Source organism: Falco rusticolus, chromosome 11 (assembly GCF_015220075.1).
Source record: "Falco rusticolus isolate bFalRus1 chromosome 11, bFalRus1.pri, whole genome shotgun sequence".
Lineage (NCBI taxonomy): Eukaryota > Metazoa > Chordata > Aves > Falconiformes > Falconidae > Falco > Falco rusticolus.
In genome coordinates, this window is record NC_051197.1 from 30,665,693 (window position 1) to 30,683,347 (window position 17,655).

Here is a 17,655-nt window from a genome sequence, read left to right on the forward strand (position 1 = left end):
ATTCCATTTGCTTGTGCAATAGCAGTGCTCTCATCTTCCTCCTCCTCCGCAAATTTTCCCAGAAAAAGCTAGGGTGTAGTTGCAAAGGACATTTGCTCTACAACTGCAGTAATTGCTTGCTTTCAGTCATAAGTTTGGCTTTTTCATGCACATGTGATGCAAGCAGCATAACTTATCGCTTATGTGTCTTGCAGGTGTTGGGCTGTTGTTTATGAAAACTTTTTTATTCCAAAAGAGCAAGTTGCTCAGGATGTTTCTCACTCCCCTCCTTATTAAGCACTGTCCTGCTTTTGTTGCACACACATCTGCATGCCAGAAAAGCCTGGTCCCTTCTATGGGATGGGAGAACTCGTTCTCCTTAAATAGTCCCCTCTCATCTGTGGCCCCTGTGCTCCAGGAGGAGAGCCTCCAGGAGGGTTTCTGGCATGGGAGGCTGAACAAAATACCACAGCAGCTGAGAACTTGGAGCGGCTGGTTGACTCAAGAAGCAGTGATCAGTCTTGAACAAGCTCTTGTGAACTTGCTGGCCTCTGTCTACTGACATTAACGTTTCTGTCCCTTGCAATTTGTTGCTTGTGAGAGGTTCTTGTATCTGCACTACCCTTTGTGTGTAGCATGAGAGTGGGAGGTGCTGCCTCCTGTCGTGGCTGGTAGCTCCTTATTAGAGCAGCAGATGAGCATCTTCAAGCAGCAGAGTCAGTCTGTCTGCTTATAGCTGGTCCACCACCATTGTGCTGGGCGGTGGGGAGAGTTGATGGTTTAAGGAGGGCAGAGTTGAGGTAGGAGCAAGGACAAGATTGGTGAATGGTATGAGGCATGTTCCAGTCTAGCAAACTGGGAAAGGAAAGCTGGCATTTCTTCCTGGGAATGATGGGGAGACAGGTCAGATAAGAGCAAAATTAAATGCAAATGGTAGTTTGCTCTCTGTCCTGTCACTGCAAAACAAAAACAAAATCCAATCAAAAAGTAGTAAGTAGGCTGTATTTCTTTACTGGTTTGTTTTCAGTTCTAATTTTACATAGAAATCAGTTGTCAGCAGGTACCTGTGTGAAAAATGCTGTCTTGAAGCAGGAGTCAACCAAAAGAGAAACAGAGCAGAGTTTAACCATTTCATTACTGCTCAGCGAATTTTGCTGAAAACAAATCTGCAAAGGCTTGGTTCTTGCCCAGTACAGTCTTCTCGAGTGGATTTTTTTTTTTTTTTTTCCTTCCCTGGGCAGCAAAACTCAGCAGCTGTATATTGAAGCTCTCTGCTGGGAGGATGCTCTAAAGGATGGCAGAGAGCGCAGAAGAGGTAGTGTGGTTTCTTCCCGTGCAGGGGATGTGAGTGAACTGATAATGGAGGCGGGTGTTGTCTGGGTTTATCTCATCCAGGCATCTGCTCACAATTCAGTGCTTGTAGCTGTTGTGCCAGCTGGCGGGACATTTTCCTGATGTAAATTATCCATCCATTCTGAGGGGTCTGAATACAAGGAGGCCTTTTGTGTGTAGGGACAAATTCCTAACTTGGGGGAAAAAGGAGGAGTTTCTAAAGATCTAAATAGCATTTGCTTCCATTTTCTCCAGTCTGTGGGTTTCAGCATGGCGCATTTCCCGGTGGACCTTGGGATACAGTATTGGGCGATAACCCTGCTGAGGAAGGGCTTTAATTGCCGATGACATGTGGCGGCTGTGGTCAGCCCGACAATGTGAACACGGGGGAGCATCCCCTGCATCGAACAACGCTGAACATTTCCAATGCCACTGCTGCCATCTCTGCAGGCACCCAGACTTGCTTCCTTGTTGAATTTGTAATTGTAGTACTGTCCTGAAGGCTCCTACATATGCTTGCTTACTTTAGAGAAAGGTATTGTAGGGTTTCTACATCAGCCTGAATTAGTGAAGGAGGCTGGATATTTTGTCACCTTGTCACTTGCTGGTGAATAGCTTCATGCCTCAGAAAAGGTGCAGTTTTAAAATGTGTGGCTCCTGCTTTTGAGGTCTGGATGCTTTAAAGACATGTCAGGTTGCACTTAGGAAGTGCTGTACTCATAGTCACTAATGGCCATGTGTTGTCTTTCTACTAATGAACTTCTACAACAAACATCTGGAGTTCTTCCTGCAAAGTAGATCTGCTGCTTCTCAGTACACAGAGGGAATTACTATCTGATACCTGACACTATCAGAGCTTCTAAGCCCAAATGAGATCAAAATAATTACCAGCTTCTAGGAAGAGGAGGACAATGACTTTTTGTCATCCAAACAAAACCTTTAAAACTACCTTTCACCTGGTTATTGCTATCGCCATTTCTCCGTGTAATAGCAGTATATATTTATTTAGCCCTGCAAGACTTGAAAGTGACCTAGGTGGCTTATCTTTGCTAGAAGAGGGCTCTGCAACCTTCAAGAGCCCTACTAGCTGCCAGGCTGCTTAGCACAGCTTTTGCATTCAGTATGAACAGCGGGGAAACACGTTTCAACACTGTGTCAGCTGGTCTTGGGTAAACTCTATTGTTCCAGCAGTATTTACCCACAGCAAGCTGATACGGTGCTAGTGCACAGCCGCTCTGTGCTGTGTGCATTAACTGCATTCCTGTTTAATGCCATTAACAGGATTGCTCAAGTAGTTACACTGCCAGCTGAAATAAATGTCTTTTTCACCTGGATTGCTCTAGTTGGGAGGGTTTTGAATGCATTTTCTTTGGCTGCTGTGTAAAACTGAAGATGAAAAAGGAAGTGCTTTTTCCATTTAGCACAAGAGATTTCTATGGAAAATGTTTTTGTGCTGTCCAGAGTGCAGTTTGCACATGTTATGCCTTTAGCTGAGCTGGAATTTTCACAAGGAGCTGTAGGAGACCTTGTTGGGGAACAGGGACTGTAATCCAGTTATAGTGAAGAGTCAAAAAAAAAAATAAAATTCTTCTTTGGGATGTGCAGGCTGTGACCTGGCCTTTATGCTAGAGCAGAAAGGTGTGTGTGTGTGTAGTGAGAGCACGTGCCTGGCCCCCTCGCCATTCCCAGGATTCTTTCAAAGCATTTCCTCCTCAAAATCATCTTGACGAAGCCTGAATGCAGGGCTTTTGCTTCATGCTAGAAGAATGCAGTGCTAGTAGAAATAAACTAACTACCCCAAGTCAGCGTAGCTGGGTGTTCATAAGAATTCAGTTGACACTAGCCTCCCAAGTCTAAGTAGCAGGGTATTATTGACAATTCAGTTGACACAATTTAATCAAGTGATCTTCATGCTGTTGCTCTGGCTTCCCCTTCTGCCCCCCATCCAAGGTGTTGGTGAAGTTCTCAGATAGGCTGGCGAGTTGCAGGTCAACACATATACTGGGGTTTTCCTGCAGAAGAATGAGGAAGCATTTGCTTCTAGGGCTCCTTGCCTTTATCTGGAAGAGATGGGGAGCATATCCTGAGGTTTTTTATACCATGGGCCTGAAAAAGATATTTGTGCACGTCTGGCCTGTTGGCTGGTGTCCAGCGTGCTCATCTTGAGTGTCTGCATGTGTATGCTCCTCACCGCTGAAGCACGCTTTGTCCTCAGCGAGGAGCTCTTCTTGAGAAGAGACCCTGTAGCAGGAGAAAGGGAAAACCTCGGAGGGGCTGATCTGTACGTGTGATGCCTGCTTTTTGCCTTGCATTTAGATTCAATAAGAACAATCCTTCCAAATCAATGGAATGGGATTAATCTCTTGTATTGGGCAGCAGAGGGAGGGCATGCCTAAGCTGTTACAGGGCTGATCCTTTGCAGTGTCTAGCCCTTTTGGAAGCCGTTTGGCATTAATAGTGTGACTGCTTCTCGCTTGTCTTCTGCATGTAAGAAAATCTCATTAAATAACTTGACGCCAAACCAGCGATGAGTTAGTATTGAGCAAGAGCCACCGATTGTGAAAGCCTGGCTTCCAGTCTTGTGCTTAGATCATCTGTAACCTCACATGTGATATAAATAGGAAAGGGTATTTTGTGGGACGTATTGGAGGGTTTGTAGCTCTGCAGTGTCCTAGCTGTCTTGCACATCCCGCATAGATAGTACTTTTTGTACGTTGGAGTACTGGCAGATTTCTTTGGCATTAAATGAAAGATGGGGCTTTTTTTTTATCCTTGGGTCATGTAGGTGTAGGCTTTTTGGGTGCTGTATGTTTTGATTTTTACTTAGGTTTTTTTTCTGCGGTTTTGATTTCTGGACCTTTTGCTGTGCTGCTTTTGCTACTTTGATGTTTCCAGCAATCGGAAAGGACAAAGGTTCCTCCCTTGCACTGGCCAGGCTCTGAGTGTGACATGAGTGTGATGTGCCTAATGCAGGCTGGTCCTGGTCTACCTGGTGGGTGGCCTGCAAGAGAGAACAGTGGTTCGTGACCTGATTCATTGCCATCAGGTTGTGTGTGTGTGTGTGCTTTGAGACACACACTGTTCTTGTTGCCTGGTGTTCTCTGGTCTGCTTTAATGAGAAATGAGCCACTCTTCATCAGGTGCAAAGCCTCGTGTTAAAATTTAATGTGGTGGAGTTAATTCATTTTACAAGTTGAGATTAAGTCTGTGTGACATCTACAGGTGGAAAAAAACACCCTGTTTCTCAATCAGTTGAAACATTCTACTAGCTTTTTTTTTTGGTCACCTAAGGAACCAGTAACAGCTGCAACCTCTGCTGACAGCAGTGTTTTTCTTGGGGGTGGTAGGAGTGTAGAAGAGCATGGCAGGGACTAAACATGCGAGGTTTTGTCCCAGAAAAATCTCAGGTTTTAGCAAGCTCTTCATGTGTGCTAGGTTTGTACATGGTCTGCTCACCAAGGTGGGGCAAGAACAGCTGGTCTCCAGCTGTACACCTCCTCCTGGGAACATGCCCCTTAGCTGGCAGGGATGGCAGGGGAAGGTGGCTGAAGCGTGCTGTGGTCCTTTTCCCCTAACAGGCTTTCTCAGGGGTGTGAATCCCCTGGGCAGTTGGTTTATGTGCACGGGGGTAGATGCTCAGGTTGCTGGAGAAGAATCCATGAAGGAGGACGATCTGCTGATTGCTGCAAACCTGTTAGGACATGAAGAGAGGGCAGGGAGGCAGGTTTACATTTGTAGTCCTAGGAGAGGAAGAACGTGGCTAGCTTGTAAATCATTGCACTGATCTGAAAAGTGTCTTGGCAACTTTAATCATATGGTCTGGGAAACTTAACCCTTGTTTTGTCTTTCCAGGGGAATGCGTAGAAGAGGGTGTACTCAATTAGTTCAGTACTGGAGGAGAGGCTTCATGAGTAGTAGAAAGAGTTTGGAGTATTGTGTTTTTTTTTTTTTTAGGGAGGAAGCAGAGGTACAAAACTGGCTCTACAGTGTGTCTCATCTCTCTGGTTAATACTGTTTATCCCATACGTGTGTTTGGAAGAATTGTTATCAAATGGCACGGTTAACTTGGACCGGGTTTTAAATATGCACAAACTGTTTGTGGGTATGATGTAACCTGTCATCTGCTGGGGTTGGTGCTGTCTGCAGAAGAGAATTGCACCTTGAGATGTGTGTTTGGTTGCACAGAAATCTGTAGGGCTGCTTATCTACTGGGCCTGCTCTCAGCGTGTGCCTTCAATTCCTTCGCCTGGTCTTTCCCAGGAGAGGCAGTATGTAGGACTGGAGGAGATACTTGTGGTGCTACTGGATGCTGTTCATCCTGCTGGATAGTACTAGAGGAGATGTTTCTTCCAAAGAGAGCATTGCAGTGCGTCTCTTTCCATTCTTTCTGTTTCGTTTGAGCCTTTCTCATGTCTGTCTTCTCTCACCTGCAGGAAAGGCCTTTGACATCACGTACGTGCGTCTGAAGTTTCACACCAGTCGACCAGAGAGCTTTGCAATCTACAAACGCACCAGGGAAGATGGCCCGTGGGTGCCCTACCAGTATTACAGTGGTTCCTGTGAGAGCACGTATCACAAAGTCAATCGTGGCTTTATTCGGACTGGAGAGGATGAGCAGCAGGCGCTCTGTACAGATGAGTTCAGCGACATCTCCCCTCTCACTGGGGGCAATGTGGCATTTTCAACGCTGGAGGGGCGTCCCAGTGCCTATAACTTTGACAACAGCCCTGTGCTACAGGTACGTGAACAGGACTAAATCAGTCGGGTGGCATGGGCAGAGCCTTTCTGTTCAGTCATTGTGGGTGGTGGCTTTGTGCTGACTGTGGGCTGCTCTGCAGCCCTTACTTATACTGGAAGGCCCTCCTTGCACAAGTAAGTTGGAATGGACAATCCAAAGAGACACTTTTGAAGGAAGAGTTAAACTCTTGACTTTCGTATTAGTGGGATTATGGTACAAAAAGTAAGGTAGGTGGCATTGAGGATGATTTGTCATTAGGCACGATGGGAAGTCTTTAGAGAATGGATGTGTATCTCTGCCTGCTTAGAAAGCAGCTGTGGGCATTTTGCTGTTGTTTCAGATAGAAGTACAGAGGAAGGTAAAGCCCAAGTGAAATGAGTATTTGAGGCATCTGCATGTATGTTTTGAGCACAAAAATTTAAGAAACGTGAGATTCTTCTAAATAAATAAAGGGCTATTGGAAACCATAACCTGTTCTTACACCTGTTTTGGGGCAGGAGAGCTTGATTTTATCCACAGTATTTGTTTTCTCCTACAAGCATCTCAGCAATGGGGTTTGATCGGGGGTTTTTTGTTGTTAGAATTCACAGTGCCGGTTGGGCAGTGGTCAGGAGCATACTGGGAGCACCAGTTTATCTGATTTACTTGCCACTTCCTGTATTCTGCTTGATGACTTCTAGTTTATATTGCAACAAGGAGCTAAAGCTGTGGGGTTTGCCCCACTGGCGCTCATCTCCTTTCGGAGCCGTGATCACCACTTCTGCCCTTTCCTCTTAGAGCAGTGGGAGCACCCAGCAGGCCCAGGGCTCGCCTGTCTCTGATCCCCAGCCAGCAGGCAGCAGGGCGGAATCTGGAGGGGCTTGCTTGTACAAATGAAAATAAAGATCAATGGGAAAGGGAGAACTCCTGAAATGGAAAGGAATCAGTTTGGCCATCTTGTTGATGTAGCTAGCTCGTGCAGAAAACGGGGCCTAAATTTTTAAGGTGAAGAGAGAGATTTCAAGTTAGGGGTGTGGTGTATAATTTTCTGATAAACTTCTCTGTGTTAGGAATAGAGACCTGACTGTCAGCTTCCCAAAATATGTACAAACCTGGCATTGCTTTTCAGAACTGAAGTAAATGTGTATTTTGTGCTTAGCATTTCCTTTTATGCCAGTGTTTGTAATTCAGTAAATCTTACTGTACTGGTTAAGTGGGGACGAAGCTGCAGCACAGCTGTGCATACAGGGATGTTTTTCTTGTGTTCTTTTTTTATGGTGTTTGAAGGAAAATGGTGTATTACAAAAAGCTGTAATAAAACCAAGGAGATACTAATGAGAATCACTGGCTGAAGGTGATGTGAAATTTGGGGACAGGCTACACTTGCTGGCTGTTGCTGGAGGAGGGTATAGTAGTGTGTTGAAGGTGCTATGTAAATATTATGAAAAGCTCTTGTGTTGTAAGTCAGATCTGCCCGTCTGTTTTTCTTTGTCAGCCTCCCCCAGCCTCATTCACTGTCTGTGTCTTTTTGTCTGGTGGGATATGTCTGCAGACAAGTGCACCCTAAAGCTTTTCCCATTGGTGGTGTGGAGCTTTGCAGGAGAACTGCACTCAGATGCATACCATGAGCAAGCTCACGTGATTGCCTGCACTGCGCTTTTTGCTGGAGAGGTTACCCACTGCTTCCCAGCTGAGAGCAGTCAAGACCTGAAGAGGTGTTGGAAAGTACCCAGAGAGGAGCAGGGTCTGGAAAACACATTCAAACCAAGAGAATGCGGTGTAAGGTCTTCTGAGCAGGGATGGGTGAGCTTCCAAGGTGCACAGAGAAAATTGTGAGGAAGGAACTTGCCGCTTGTGAATGGCTTTGTAAATAGAACTGCTAATGGCACAGCATTATGCTGTGGTGCGCTTTTGAGGGAGATAGTTGATGTTTAATCTGATGGGATTTCTGTCTGCTCTAGGAATGGGTGACGGCTACAGATATCAGAGTGACCCTCAATCGTCTGAACACATTTGGAGATGAAGTTTTCAATGACCCAAAAGTCCTCAAGTCTTATTACTATGCAATTTCTGATTTTGCTGTGGGTGGTAGGTGAGTAGACAATAAACCTTTGTACTTATTTAAAGCTTTTGGTCAGGATTACTAGAGTGCTTTAAAGATTTTGATTATACTCACATGGTACCATTAGGCTCAGGTCTTTATTGGCTGTCCTAAGCCAAAAATGCAGTAGAATGAATCTTACGAAGCTTGCAAATACTGTGTATAACCTCTTGTAACTATAATTTCAGGGCAAAGACTGAACTCGCACTGCACCACCCCACCCCACCCCACCCCCCGCCTTGATTAGATTAAATGTTAAGTGATTTGGGAGGGTGAAGAGAGTGACAAAAATAAAACAAAAAAGAAGAAACCCCGGATTTTTTCTACTGTGTTTTATGTTTTAACATGTTAAATGCCTGTATCTGTAGCTAGAATAATAGTAAGTAGAAAACCTAAGTGTCTCTGCTTCACGTGTATTTTGGGAGCTATCTCCTATGAAGATTTGAAACATTGTGTGATACAGTAGTTGTCCCTTCCTTCTACCAAAGCATACTGCAGAATGCTGAAGTATTAAATTGTTGATGATAAAATGTTTCCATAAACAGAACTGAGACCAGTGCAGTGTTTTGGACTGTTTGCAGAGAGCAGTCCCGAGACTGGGATTTGACAACATGGAGATTTGCATTGGCTCCACCACCAGTCTCTGGAGGTCCCTGGGCTTCTGGATGAGTCACCTTTGTGCTATTTAGTTTCTTACTGATAAAGCAGTAGCAGGTGGCCAGCATGCGTGCTGTTTCCTGGACTCTCACAAGAGAGAAACTATGGAGAATTTGCTAACCTAAACCCAAAAAATCTTTGCTTCTCCTACTCATCTTACTGTTAGTGACAGACTGCAAAGGAATTGGTTAACATTCTTGCATTTCTAAATGCCTACATTGAGCATGCTACACCACTTTGTTTCATCAAACAGTTTGGGTTGGAGGGGACCTTCAGAGGTCATCCAGCCCTGTGCAGCGGGTAGGGACATCTTTCCCTAGATTGGGTTGCTCAAAGCCTCATCCAACATGGCCTTCAACACTTCCAGTGATGGGGCATCCACAGCTTCCCTGAGCAACCTGTTCCAGCGTCCCACCACCCTCACTGTAAAATATTCCTTCCATACATCCAATCTTTCAATTTAAAATCATTGCCCCTTGTCCTGTCATTATAGACCCTGATGAAAAGTGTGTCTCCACCTTTCTTGTAAACCCCCTTTAGACGCTGAAAGGCCTCAATAAGGTCTCCTTAGTCTCATCTTCTTCAGGGTGAAGAGTAGCAGTTATGTTCTCAATTTTGGTTTTTTTGTAATTTGCCTTGTCTTAGGTTTTCAGATGTGGGCTCTGTTTTTGGGATCGCTCAGTGAGTGACCTGGATCCCTGGAATTTAAATACCTGTTCCTTGTCTCTCATTAACCAGATGCAAATGTAACGGCCATGCGAGCGAGTGCGTGAAGAATGACCTGGGGAAGCTGGTCTGCAACTGCAAGCACAACACCTTTGGGGTGGACTGTGAAAAGTGTCTTCCTTTCTTCAATGACCGTCCTTGGAGGAGAGCGACAGCGGAGAGCGCCAATGAATGCTTGCGTATGTGCGGCCACGCTTGAGGACAGAATCTCTCAGGGGTTGGGTCCCCTGCCTCTCTTGGCCTCCAGAAGCTGACCCTACATGGTTTTAAGGTGTCTCAGTTGCAGTTAGCCAGTGTTAAGGATAGTTCTGGTGTCTTTCAGCAGAGACTTTTTGAGACTCCTGGTCAATCCGTTCGTATCCTGTGGGAGCTTTCTGGCAGATCCCTAGAAAGGGGTATCCCGTTTCTGGAGAAGGATGAGAGTGACCTTTAGGAAAGAGGAGTGCCACAAAAATGTCCAGGCTTGTACTTGATGCGGCCTATAGGGGAAAAAAAAAAGTTCTGCATTTAGTATGCCGGAGTATAATTGCCCTTTAAAAAGCTCCTCATTTAGCATCGCTGATTTCCTCTTGTATTTAGGTTATTGGCTTTTACAGTTGTCAACTATTTAATCCAATTCCGAAGCTGTTGCAACAGTTCTGGACCACAAATGTTGATCTCTGTGACAGAACGCCAATTTATTTTGCTTGGTTTTGTGTTGCAGACCACAGCTCCTGGTAGTTTACTTTATGGGGAAGCTTTTTCAGACAGTAAAGCTTTCTTGCTGTCTGACCTCTCTGCGTGTTGATCAGTCCCAGCTGTCTGGTCAAGACCTGTGGCTTTCTTTGGCAGGCTGGTGAAACCTGGGTCTCCTGCTGCCTAGACAGATAGGATTTGTAGTCCCGGGAAGAAACTGTCCTTACAACATGGAGTCAGTCTTGCTGGTATCACCTCATGCTTGTTCGCATGGTTGAGATTGGAGTTCCTGGGTAGGAGAGTGGCATCTCAGCTGCAAATGACAGCCTGCCAGTGAAGGGAGTATGGTAGAAAATGCTGGTTCTTCTCTGGATGTAGATGAGAATGGTCTCGAGGAGCCTGTTGCATTGTTACAGCCTTGCTTCCCCCTCCCCACATTCAACCACCACAAAGACATGCTTCCCTCTTTGCGTTGAGGCACAACATGAGGGGGTCGGTGTGTGGGTCTCAGGATGGTTAAAGGTTCCTACTTCAGCTCCCCTACAACTTAATACCGAGTTCTGCATAGTGGGTTTTGTGCCTCTTGGGGTGGGGTGGCCGGACGCGCTGTTCACGGGTAGCACCCTTGTCTTTGCAGCTTGTGACTGCAACGGGAGGTCGCAGGAGTGCTACTTCGACCCTGAGCTGTACCGCTCGACGGGCCACGGGGGCCACTGCACGGGCTGCTTGGGTAACACAGATGGTCCCCACTGCGAAAGGTGCAGGGACAGCTTCTATCGCCTGGGGAGCGAGGAGGGATGTCTGCCCTGCAGCTGCAACCCAGTTGGTAAGTCGTGACAGCAAACTTTTCTGCTTGCAAATTTGCATGCACAAAAGCTAGCTCTTCTCTCACTTGTGCAGCAAATTGCAAACTACGCGGTAAAAAGAAGGCTTTTTTGTTTGTTTTTCTTCTTCCCCCCCCCCCCCCCCCCCCCCCCAAGCACGTAGGAAATCTTTATTGGGTTGTATTTTGGTTTAAATTATCCTTGGATCTAATTGGGGTTGGGGTGGCAGGGGCAGATGGTTCACCACTGCGGCATTTACTATTTCAGATGTGTTCTGAAATCCATTTTGGGTTGGTCTTTGTTTTTTCCCCCACTGTGTATGTGTTACCCTGGACACTCCCAGTACTAAAGAGCTCATTTAAATCCTTAATAAACAAGATGATGTGAGTGGATATTTCTGGAAGTTCTTCATACTGAATAATTGTAGTGAACTTTAGCTGCATCAGTTTCTCCTACTGAGTATCCAAGCACTATAAATACAAACCAGTGAAACCTTAAACACAAAAAGGGGTGGGGGTGAGAAAAACAAAATATATAAACTTCTTTTTTTAAAAAAAAAAAAAGGGGGGGGCAAATTCTGGCAGGAGGGCAAATCTTTTGTCGTCAAGGGAACCGCTTGACCTGTATGGTGTGATCCCATAATTGCAGCAGCCCACAGCAAATGAGGAAGGAGACAAAAGGGTAACAGATAGTAAGATATGATGTGAGGTTCCAAAATAGAGTAGCTGGAATAAGTAATTGCTTGCAGCATGTCCTAAAAGCAGCCCGTGAGAGGTCTGCCAGGGTACATCTCCTATCTAATTTGGTTGGAAAGTTGTACAGTTGTGAAAGTTTTGACCAAGAAAGGCCTCTTCCTCCATCTGCTCTCCCAGGTCCTCGTGTCAGACCTTATTTTAAGAGGGGTGAGGATTGGTGTCAGCTGAGATGGTCAAGAAGAAGCAGGGAGGTGACTTCTCAGGTCTTTAAGGACAGATTTCAAAGGGCTTTATAACTTTTAGCCATCAGCTTGTATCCCATGGCACACTGGCACCGAGGGCGTATTTGAAGCCCCTGGATAGGTTTAGATGGCTATTTTTGTCTAAGTACTGTTTTTTTCTTAAATAACCATAAGTGGGACTGCAAAGGGGATTTGAACTTTGGCTGTATATGGTAAAGGTTTTGTGAGTTCTTCTGTCCTGTCCAGCCTAATCATCTTATAACTCTTCACTTTGTTATAAATTTCTGGTGTGGATTGAAGTGGAAAGAAGCAACTATTTCTGTATATTGAAATACTTTTGTGCTGGTAGTTAACTCTTAGAGTGCTGAGAACTCCTGGGCTGCTAGCTGTACTGGTGCTTGGGAGAGGAGAAAGCATTTTGTCTGCTGTGGATTAAAGAAATCTGCTGCTGTGTTTTGTGCCAGTCCTCTTGAACGGAGCAGTACTAAGGAAGATGCCCTTCAAAAAAAAAAAAAGAGGTTTACTGAAGGGTTTGTTAGGGTTAATACTGGTACATGCAGCCTCACCGGAGGCAGTTTAGCCTTTAAATCCAACTTGGGAATCTAGGGAGGAAATCTGAGCATGAAAGGGAGAAGTCAGGATATCCCCTGGCAAAGGGGAGCTGGTGATTAGGGAGAACACACAGGATTTGGGGAATAAAAAGAATAAAAATCTCAGAAATGGTGCATTGCAGGGTAAAACAGGCATATGGAGTTAGAGATATGCAAAGGTTAATTGAGGATGAAACAGGAAAAAGGATGAGAATGCTATTTAAAGTAAAAATTGTATTTATATATTATGAGGTTGGTTGGTAAGAATCCTTAAAAGCTGAATATAGTTCGGACATCTCTAGAGCTGCTAGGGGAAAAATCTCTGTGTACTAGAGGCAGTCTTTAGGTAAGCTGTTACTCATCGGCTTGAAGCTATGCTTCCCACTTTCTTTTCCCGTATTTCTTGCCTGTTTTACGAAGTTGAAAAAATAGCAGCCTCATAGAACTGGGTGGGTCTGCTGAGGTGCGTGTCCCTGCTCTCCCTGCAGGCTCCCTCAGCACACAGTGTGACAGCTACGGCCAGTGCAGCTGCAAACCTGGCGTGATGGGCGATAAGTGTGATCGGTGCCAGCCAGGTTTCCACTCCCTGTCTGAAGCTGGATGCAGGTAAGGGGGACTGCAGCTCTCTAAACAGAAAACTAGGCACCTTTTTAAAGCTTTCTGTGTGGCTTTTAATGAGTTATCCTCTTTCCTGATTCTTTCAGGCCCTGTTCTTGCAATCTGGCTGGCAGCACAGGGGAATGCAATGTTGAGACAGGACGGTGTACATGCAAGGACAATGTTGAAGGCTTCCACTGCGAGAGGTGAGTTTCTCTTCCCGTGGCTTTGTTTCAAGAATGAGAAACATTTGAGCAATGGCCTGGGGTAAGCATCAAGGAAATTAATTCTCTTCACATCTTCAGATGCAAACCTGGATTTTTCCATCTGGATTCCTCTGATCCAAGGGGCTGTACTCCCTGCTTCTGTTTTGGACACTCTTCAGTCTGCACCAGTGCTGTCGGCTACAGTATCTACAGCATCACCTCCAACTTCCAGTTTGGTAAAATCGAGCCTTCCTTTGTATCTCAGGTTAGGCTGTAGACTCAAGTCAGAAGCAATTAAAAAACCCTTGCTCCTCCTTCTCTGTGCAAGGCTGCAAGCCTTCAGCAGGCAGGTCTAGGATCTCTCTTTGGAAGTACTGAGTTACTTCTGAAGTTACTGGGAGCTTCCATGCCCGCAGCTCATTTGTTCAGCTAGGGAGGAATGAATTCCCAGCTCTGGTGTTGGGTGCCCAGCTCTGGTGTTGGGTGCCCAGCCATAATGTACACAGTGCAGGTGCAAGTGGGAATTACAAATGCAAATCTTTTATAGCTTGGGAGAGGTGCTGGCAAGGGGGCATTCCTCAGTTTTAGAACCAAATCAGGAGTTTCTGATTGAGAGGATTATTATCACTCCAGATTTGGGATATACATGGCTCTGAATAAAACAGTTGTGTTTCCAGTGGGTCTGTAAGCTCAGGAAAAATCTTTTCTCATATGGTCCGTTTCCTGCATGTATGCATGTTTTCGTGCTGCCTAGTTTGAAAATTCCACAGGAGAACAGTTTATACAAAGGGTGAAACTCTCGTCAGGTCATAGGGGGCTACAGGTTTTTCCCATCCCTGCTTAAGCTATTTAGAAGAGCAGATTTTGAACAAGAAGCTGTCATAGGGCTCGAAGTTCAGAGGGTTCACATCAGCACTGGAGTTAGGGTCTTAAATTGGGAAGATGATGCTTGGTATCTATGCTCTTCTGCACAGCTGCTTTCTGAAGTCTGTTAGTGCCAGTGTACAGACTGTGTGTTAGTTCTGTATGAGCAGCATACAGTATGATGTGACAAGTGTGTGCAAAGCTGTGTCTCCAAAGGGTGTTAATTCTTGTGTATTTGATTTTTCAGGAGAGGATGAGTGGCGTGCTGAGCAGCGTGATGGCTCAGAAGTCTTACTCCAGTGGAGTGCAGAGACCCAGGATATCTCTGTTATCTCTGACAGCTACTTCCCCATGTATTTTGTGGCACCACGTAGGTCATTTGAGAAGTGAGGGGCTTTCTGTGCTGCTTGTGCCGTTTCTGTTCTGTCCCCTAACTGTAAGGATTTCTTCCCCTTTCAGGCAAGTTCTTGGGCAACCAAGTTTTGAGTTATGGGCAAAACCTGACCTTCTCCTTCCGCGTAGACAGACGGGACACGCGCCTTTCTGCAGAGGACCTGGTGCTGGAAGGGGCTGGGCTGAGAGTGTCAGTGCCGCTCATTGCCCAGGGCAACCCTTACCCCAGTGAGAATGCGTTGACCTACACCTTCAGGTGAGAGGACTCCCCAGGTGTGGTGGGAGCAGCTGGGACCTAGCCTGTGGTGCCCTGGCCTCTGAGCTCTTGAGAAAACAAGCAGCATTAATTTTAGCTCGGAAGAGTGGTCTTATCAGGTTAATTTGAAGCTTGCTGTCTAGCAGCGTTGCATAAGCATATGTGAATTATGTTGCAATAGCATACCACTGTTGGCAAGGGTGCTTTAAAAGGGCACAGCTGTTAGTATCTGAAAGCTTTGCTGATGATGCACGGCTCTTCTCCTTAGGCTCCACGAGGCTGCAGATTACCCGTGGAGGCCTGCTCTTACAGCATTTGACTTCCAGAAGCTTCTCCACAACTTGACTTCCATCAAGATCCGTGGGACGTACAGTGAGAGAAGTAAGTTGCTGAGCAGAACATTGCAGCAGAGAAGAGCAGACTCATTCACCTTGGGCTCGGGTTGCTTTATTGTAGGGCTCAGTCATAAGTGGCAGTTTATTTGGCAAAGCCTTTGCCGATCGCTTTTCACCTGCCCTTCCTGTGTGATGGCTTCTCCCAGGCCTCCTGAAGAGGACATGGGAAAGAAAGGGGCTGCCTTCAAGAGTCTGGACGTGGAGTACCCATCCCCCTGCTGATTGATTGGTTCTGAATGTATGGTTTTGGTGTGTTGCACAGCCAGTGTCTTCTAAACTGATAGAAATACATAGCACAGAGTCCTGAAGTACATGGTAGGAGTGATGTAGAGAGTTTACAACATCTGGCCTGTTCCTGCTACACTGGGAATGGTTAAATCTTCCCTGTTTCCTGGTCTTGCATTGGCGTGACAAATGGCAAGGATGAGGTCCCGAAAGCTGTGCCTGTGCTGAACTTGAGTGAAAGTTCCTTGTGATGACAACTTATGAAAATCCGGCACAAATAAGGAGCAAAAATATCTGGGTCCTTGGGTACTGTTGTGTGAAAAAAGAATCTTTGTGGAAAGATGCAAAGGATTAATTTGGATTTAGGGAAGGTGGGACAGCTATAAGTGTTTTTACTAGAGATGGCTCATAAAGAGGCAAGTGGGGCTGTGAAATGGAGGGGAGGAAAGGTGTGAGCAAGCCATCCGGAGTGCTGGAGCCACTGCAGATATGCAGGAGCTGAGGCTCCTGCTCAGTGCCTCGGAGAGCTAAAAGTTAAAAAACAGCTGTGTTGTGGCTGGGCTCTGTTCTGCTCCAGGGAAGGGACAGCGAGGGGTGGGGGGAGCACTCAAATGCCAGGTGAAGGAATGGCTTGAGAGGAATAGCTGGAGTTTGCCCTGAGGCATGGTTTGCAGACACTGTGTTAGAGACAGTGTATTAAGGTTGCCCGAGAGAAGGTCTGTCCTCCCTAGAAAGACAGGAATTGGTTTGGATATTTGATTTGGAAATGGAAACCATATGCTTACAAAACGTAACTTATTTTAGCTGACCGTACTTGCTCACGTGCTGTTCTTGGCATCCTCTGTATTGTTATTCTGAACTTTGCTGCCCTGCACATGCCCTCTGTGAGCTATAGTACATCTTTTCTCATCAGTCTAAACTCTCTTGGAGGATTTTGCTGCTTGGTTCACCTTACCGACTGTGAGCATCCACCTGTCTGTCTCTGGTAGCACTGGGATGTGTGGTTGGTGAGGCGGTGGGAAGAGCCTTTGTGGTTATGAAATGTTTCCTTGGTGCTTTCTAGGTGCCGGCCACCTGGACGATGTTACTATCACAAGTGCTCGTCCTGGACCCGGTGTGCCCGTGGCCTGGGTGGAGAGCTGCTCCTGTCCAGTGGGATATGAGGGGCAGTTTTGCGAGCGCTGTTCCTCTGGGTACCGGCGAGAGACACCGAGCCTCGGGCCCTACAGCCCCTGCGTGCCTTGTGCTTGCAACGGACACAGTGAGACGTGTGAGCCCGAGACGGGTAAGAGGGGCTGATAAAACAGGGAGCAGCAAGGGGACGGTGGTTCTTCCTGGGTTGGATGAAGCAAAAACCATGTCCCTCTCTGTTCTAGGTGTGTGCAATTGCAGGGATAACACAGCAGGATCTCACTGTGAGAAGTGCAGTGACGGGTATTATGGAGATGCGACAGCGGGCACAGCCTCAGACTGCCAGCCCTGCCCGTGCCCAGGCAGCTCGAGCTGTGCCATCGTGCCCCGCACAAAGGAGGTTGTGTGCACCAGCTGCCAGGCTGGCACTACAGGTGTGTTCCTGCATAAAAAGTCTTGTTTTTTCTGCACCCCTACATGCTTGTGAAAATAAGTCTTCTGCCAGTTCTGGAGCTCTGGCCCACAGCAAGCAGTGCTGAAAGCTGCTGTGTCTTCTGGTTCAAATCCTTCTCCCTTCCTCAGCCCTATTTTCTGTCCTGTGTGAGGCTCAGGCCTACCCATGTTCTTTGTGCGTGTCTCTTGAGGATAAAAGGGAAACAAAGGCTTAATCTGTACGAAGTCTGAACGTTCCTGTGCTATGTAGGTGAGCTATGCTAGCTTCTAAGAGAGCTCTGTTAGTTGCATGGTGTGGGGCAGAAAATAGGATAGATTTGGAAGAGCCAGGAGGGCAGGTCAAACAAAATTAGAAGACACAGTTTGCCAGCCAGAGAGGCACTGCAGGATGCTTGGAGGGGAGGACCGGTGCCCTGCCTTAAGAAAAGCAGGAAGGCTGCAGTGACTCAAAAACACTGCCCAAAAACTAAAAGGCAAAATTTATGCTTAGCAGTTTTAAAGAAATATGTGAAGGGGTACAGATCTTTTTGTTTGTTTGTTTGTTTTGTTTGATTGCTTTCTTGGTGTTAAACTGTGGCATTTGAGCATGCACCTGAG

At 46.3% G+C, this 17,655-nt stretch overlaps 1 protein-coding gene across 1 annotated transcript in view; it reads left to right on the plus strand.

Annotated features, from left to right (window-relative positions):
• Window positions 1–17,655, plus strand: part of LAMC1 (laminin subunit gamma 1) — a 69,403-nt gene that overhangs the window by 38,156 nt on the left and 13,592 nt on the right. Inside the window, exons 2-13 of the mRNA XM_037404047.1 lie at window positions 5,745–6,049; window positions 7,990–8,120; window positions 9,525–9,691; window positions 10,825–11,013; window positions 13,027–13,144; window positions 13,243–13,341; window positions 13,441–13,577; window positions 14,453–14,575; window positions 14,665–14,854; window positions 15,123–15,235; window positions 16,538–16,759; window positions 16,851–17,039. Coding sequence (XP_037259944.1) covers window positions 5,745–6,049; window positions 7,990–8,120; window positions 9,525–9,691; window positions 10,825–11,013; window positions 13,027–13,144; window positions 13,243–13,341; window positions 13,441–13,577; window positions 14,453–14,575; window positions 14,665–14,854; window positions 15,123–15,235; window positions 16,538–16,759; window positions 16,851–17,039 — 1,983 coding nt within the window. The remainder of the gene's footprint in view (window positions 1–5,744; window positions 6,050–7,989; window positions 8,121–9,524; window positions 9,692–10,824; window positions 11,014–13,026; window positions 13,145–13,242; window positions 13,342–13,440; window positions 13,578–14,452; window positions 14,576–14,664; window positions 14,855–15,122; window positions 15,236–16,537; window positions 16,760–16,850; window positions 17,040–17,655) is intronic.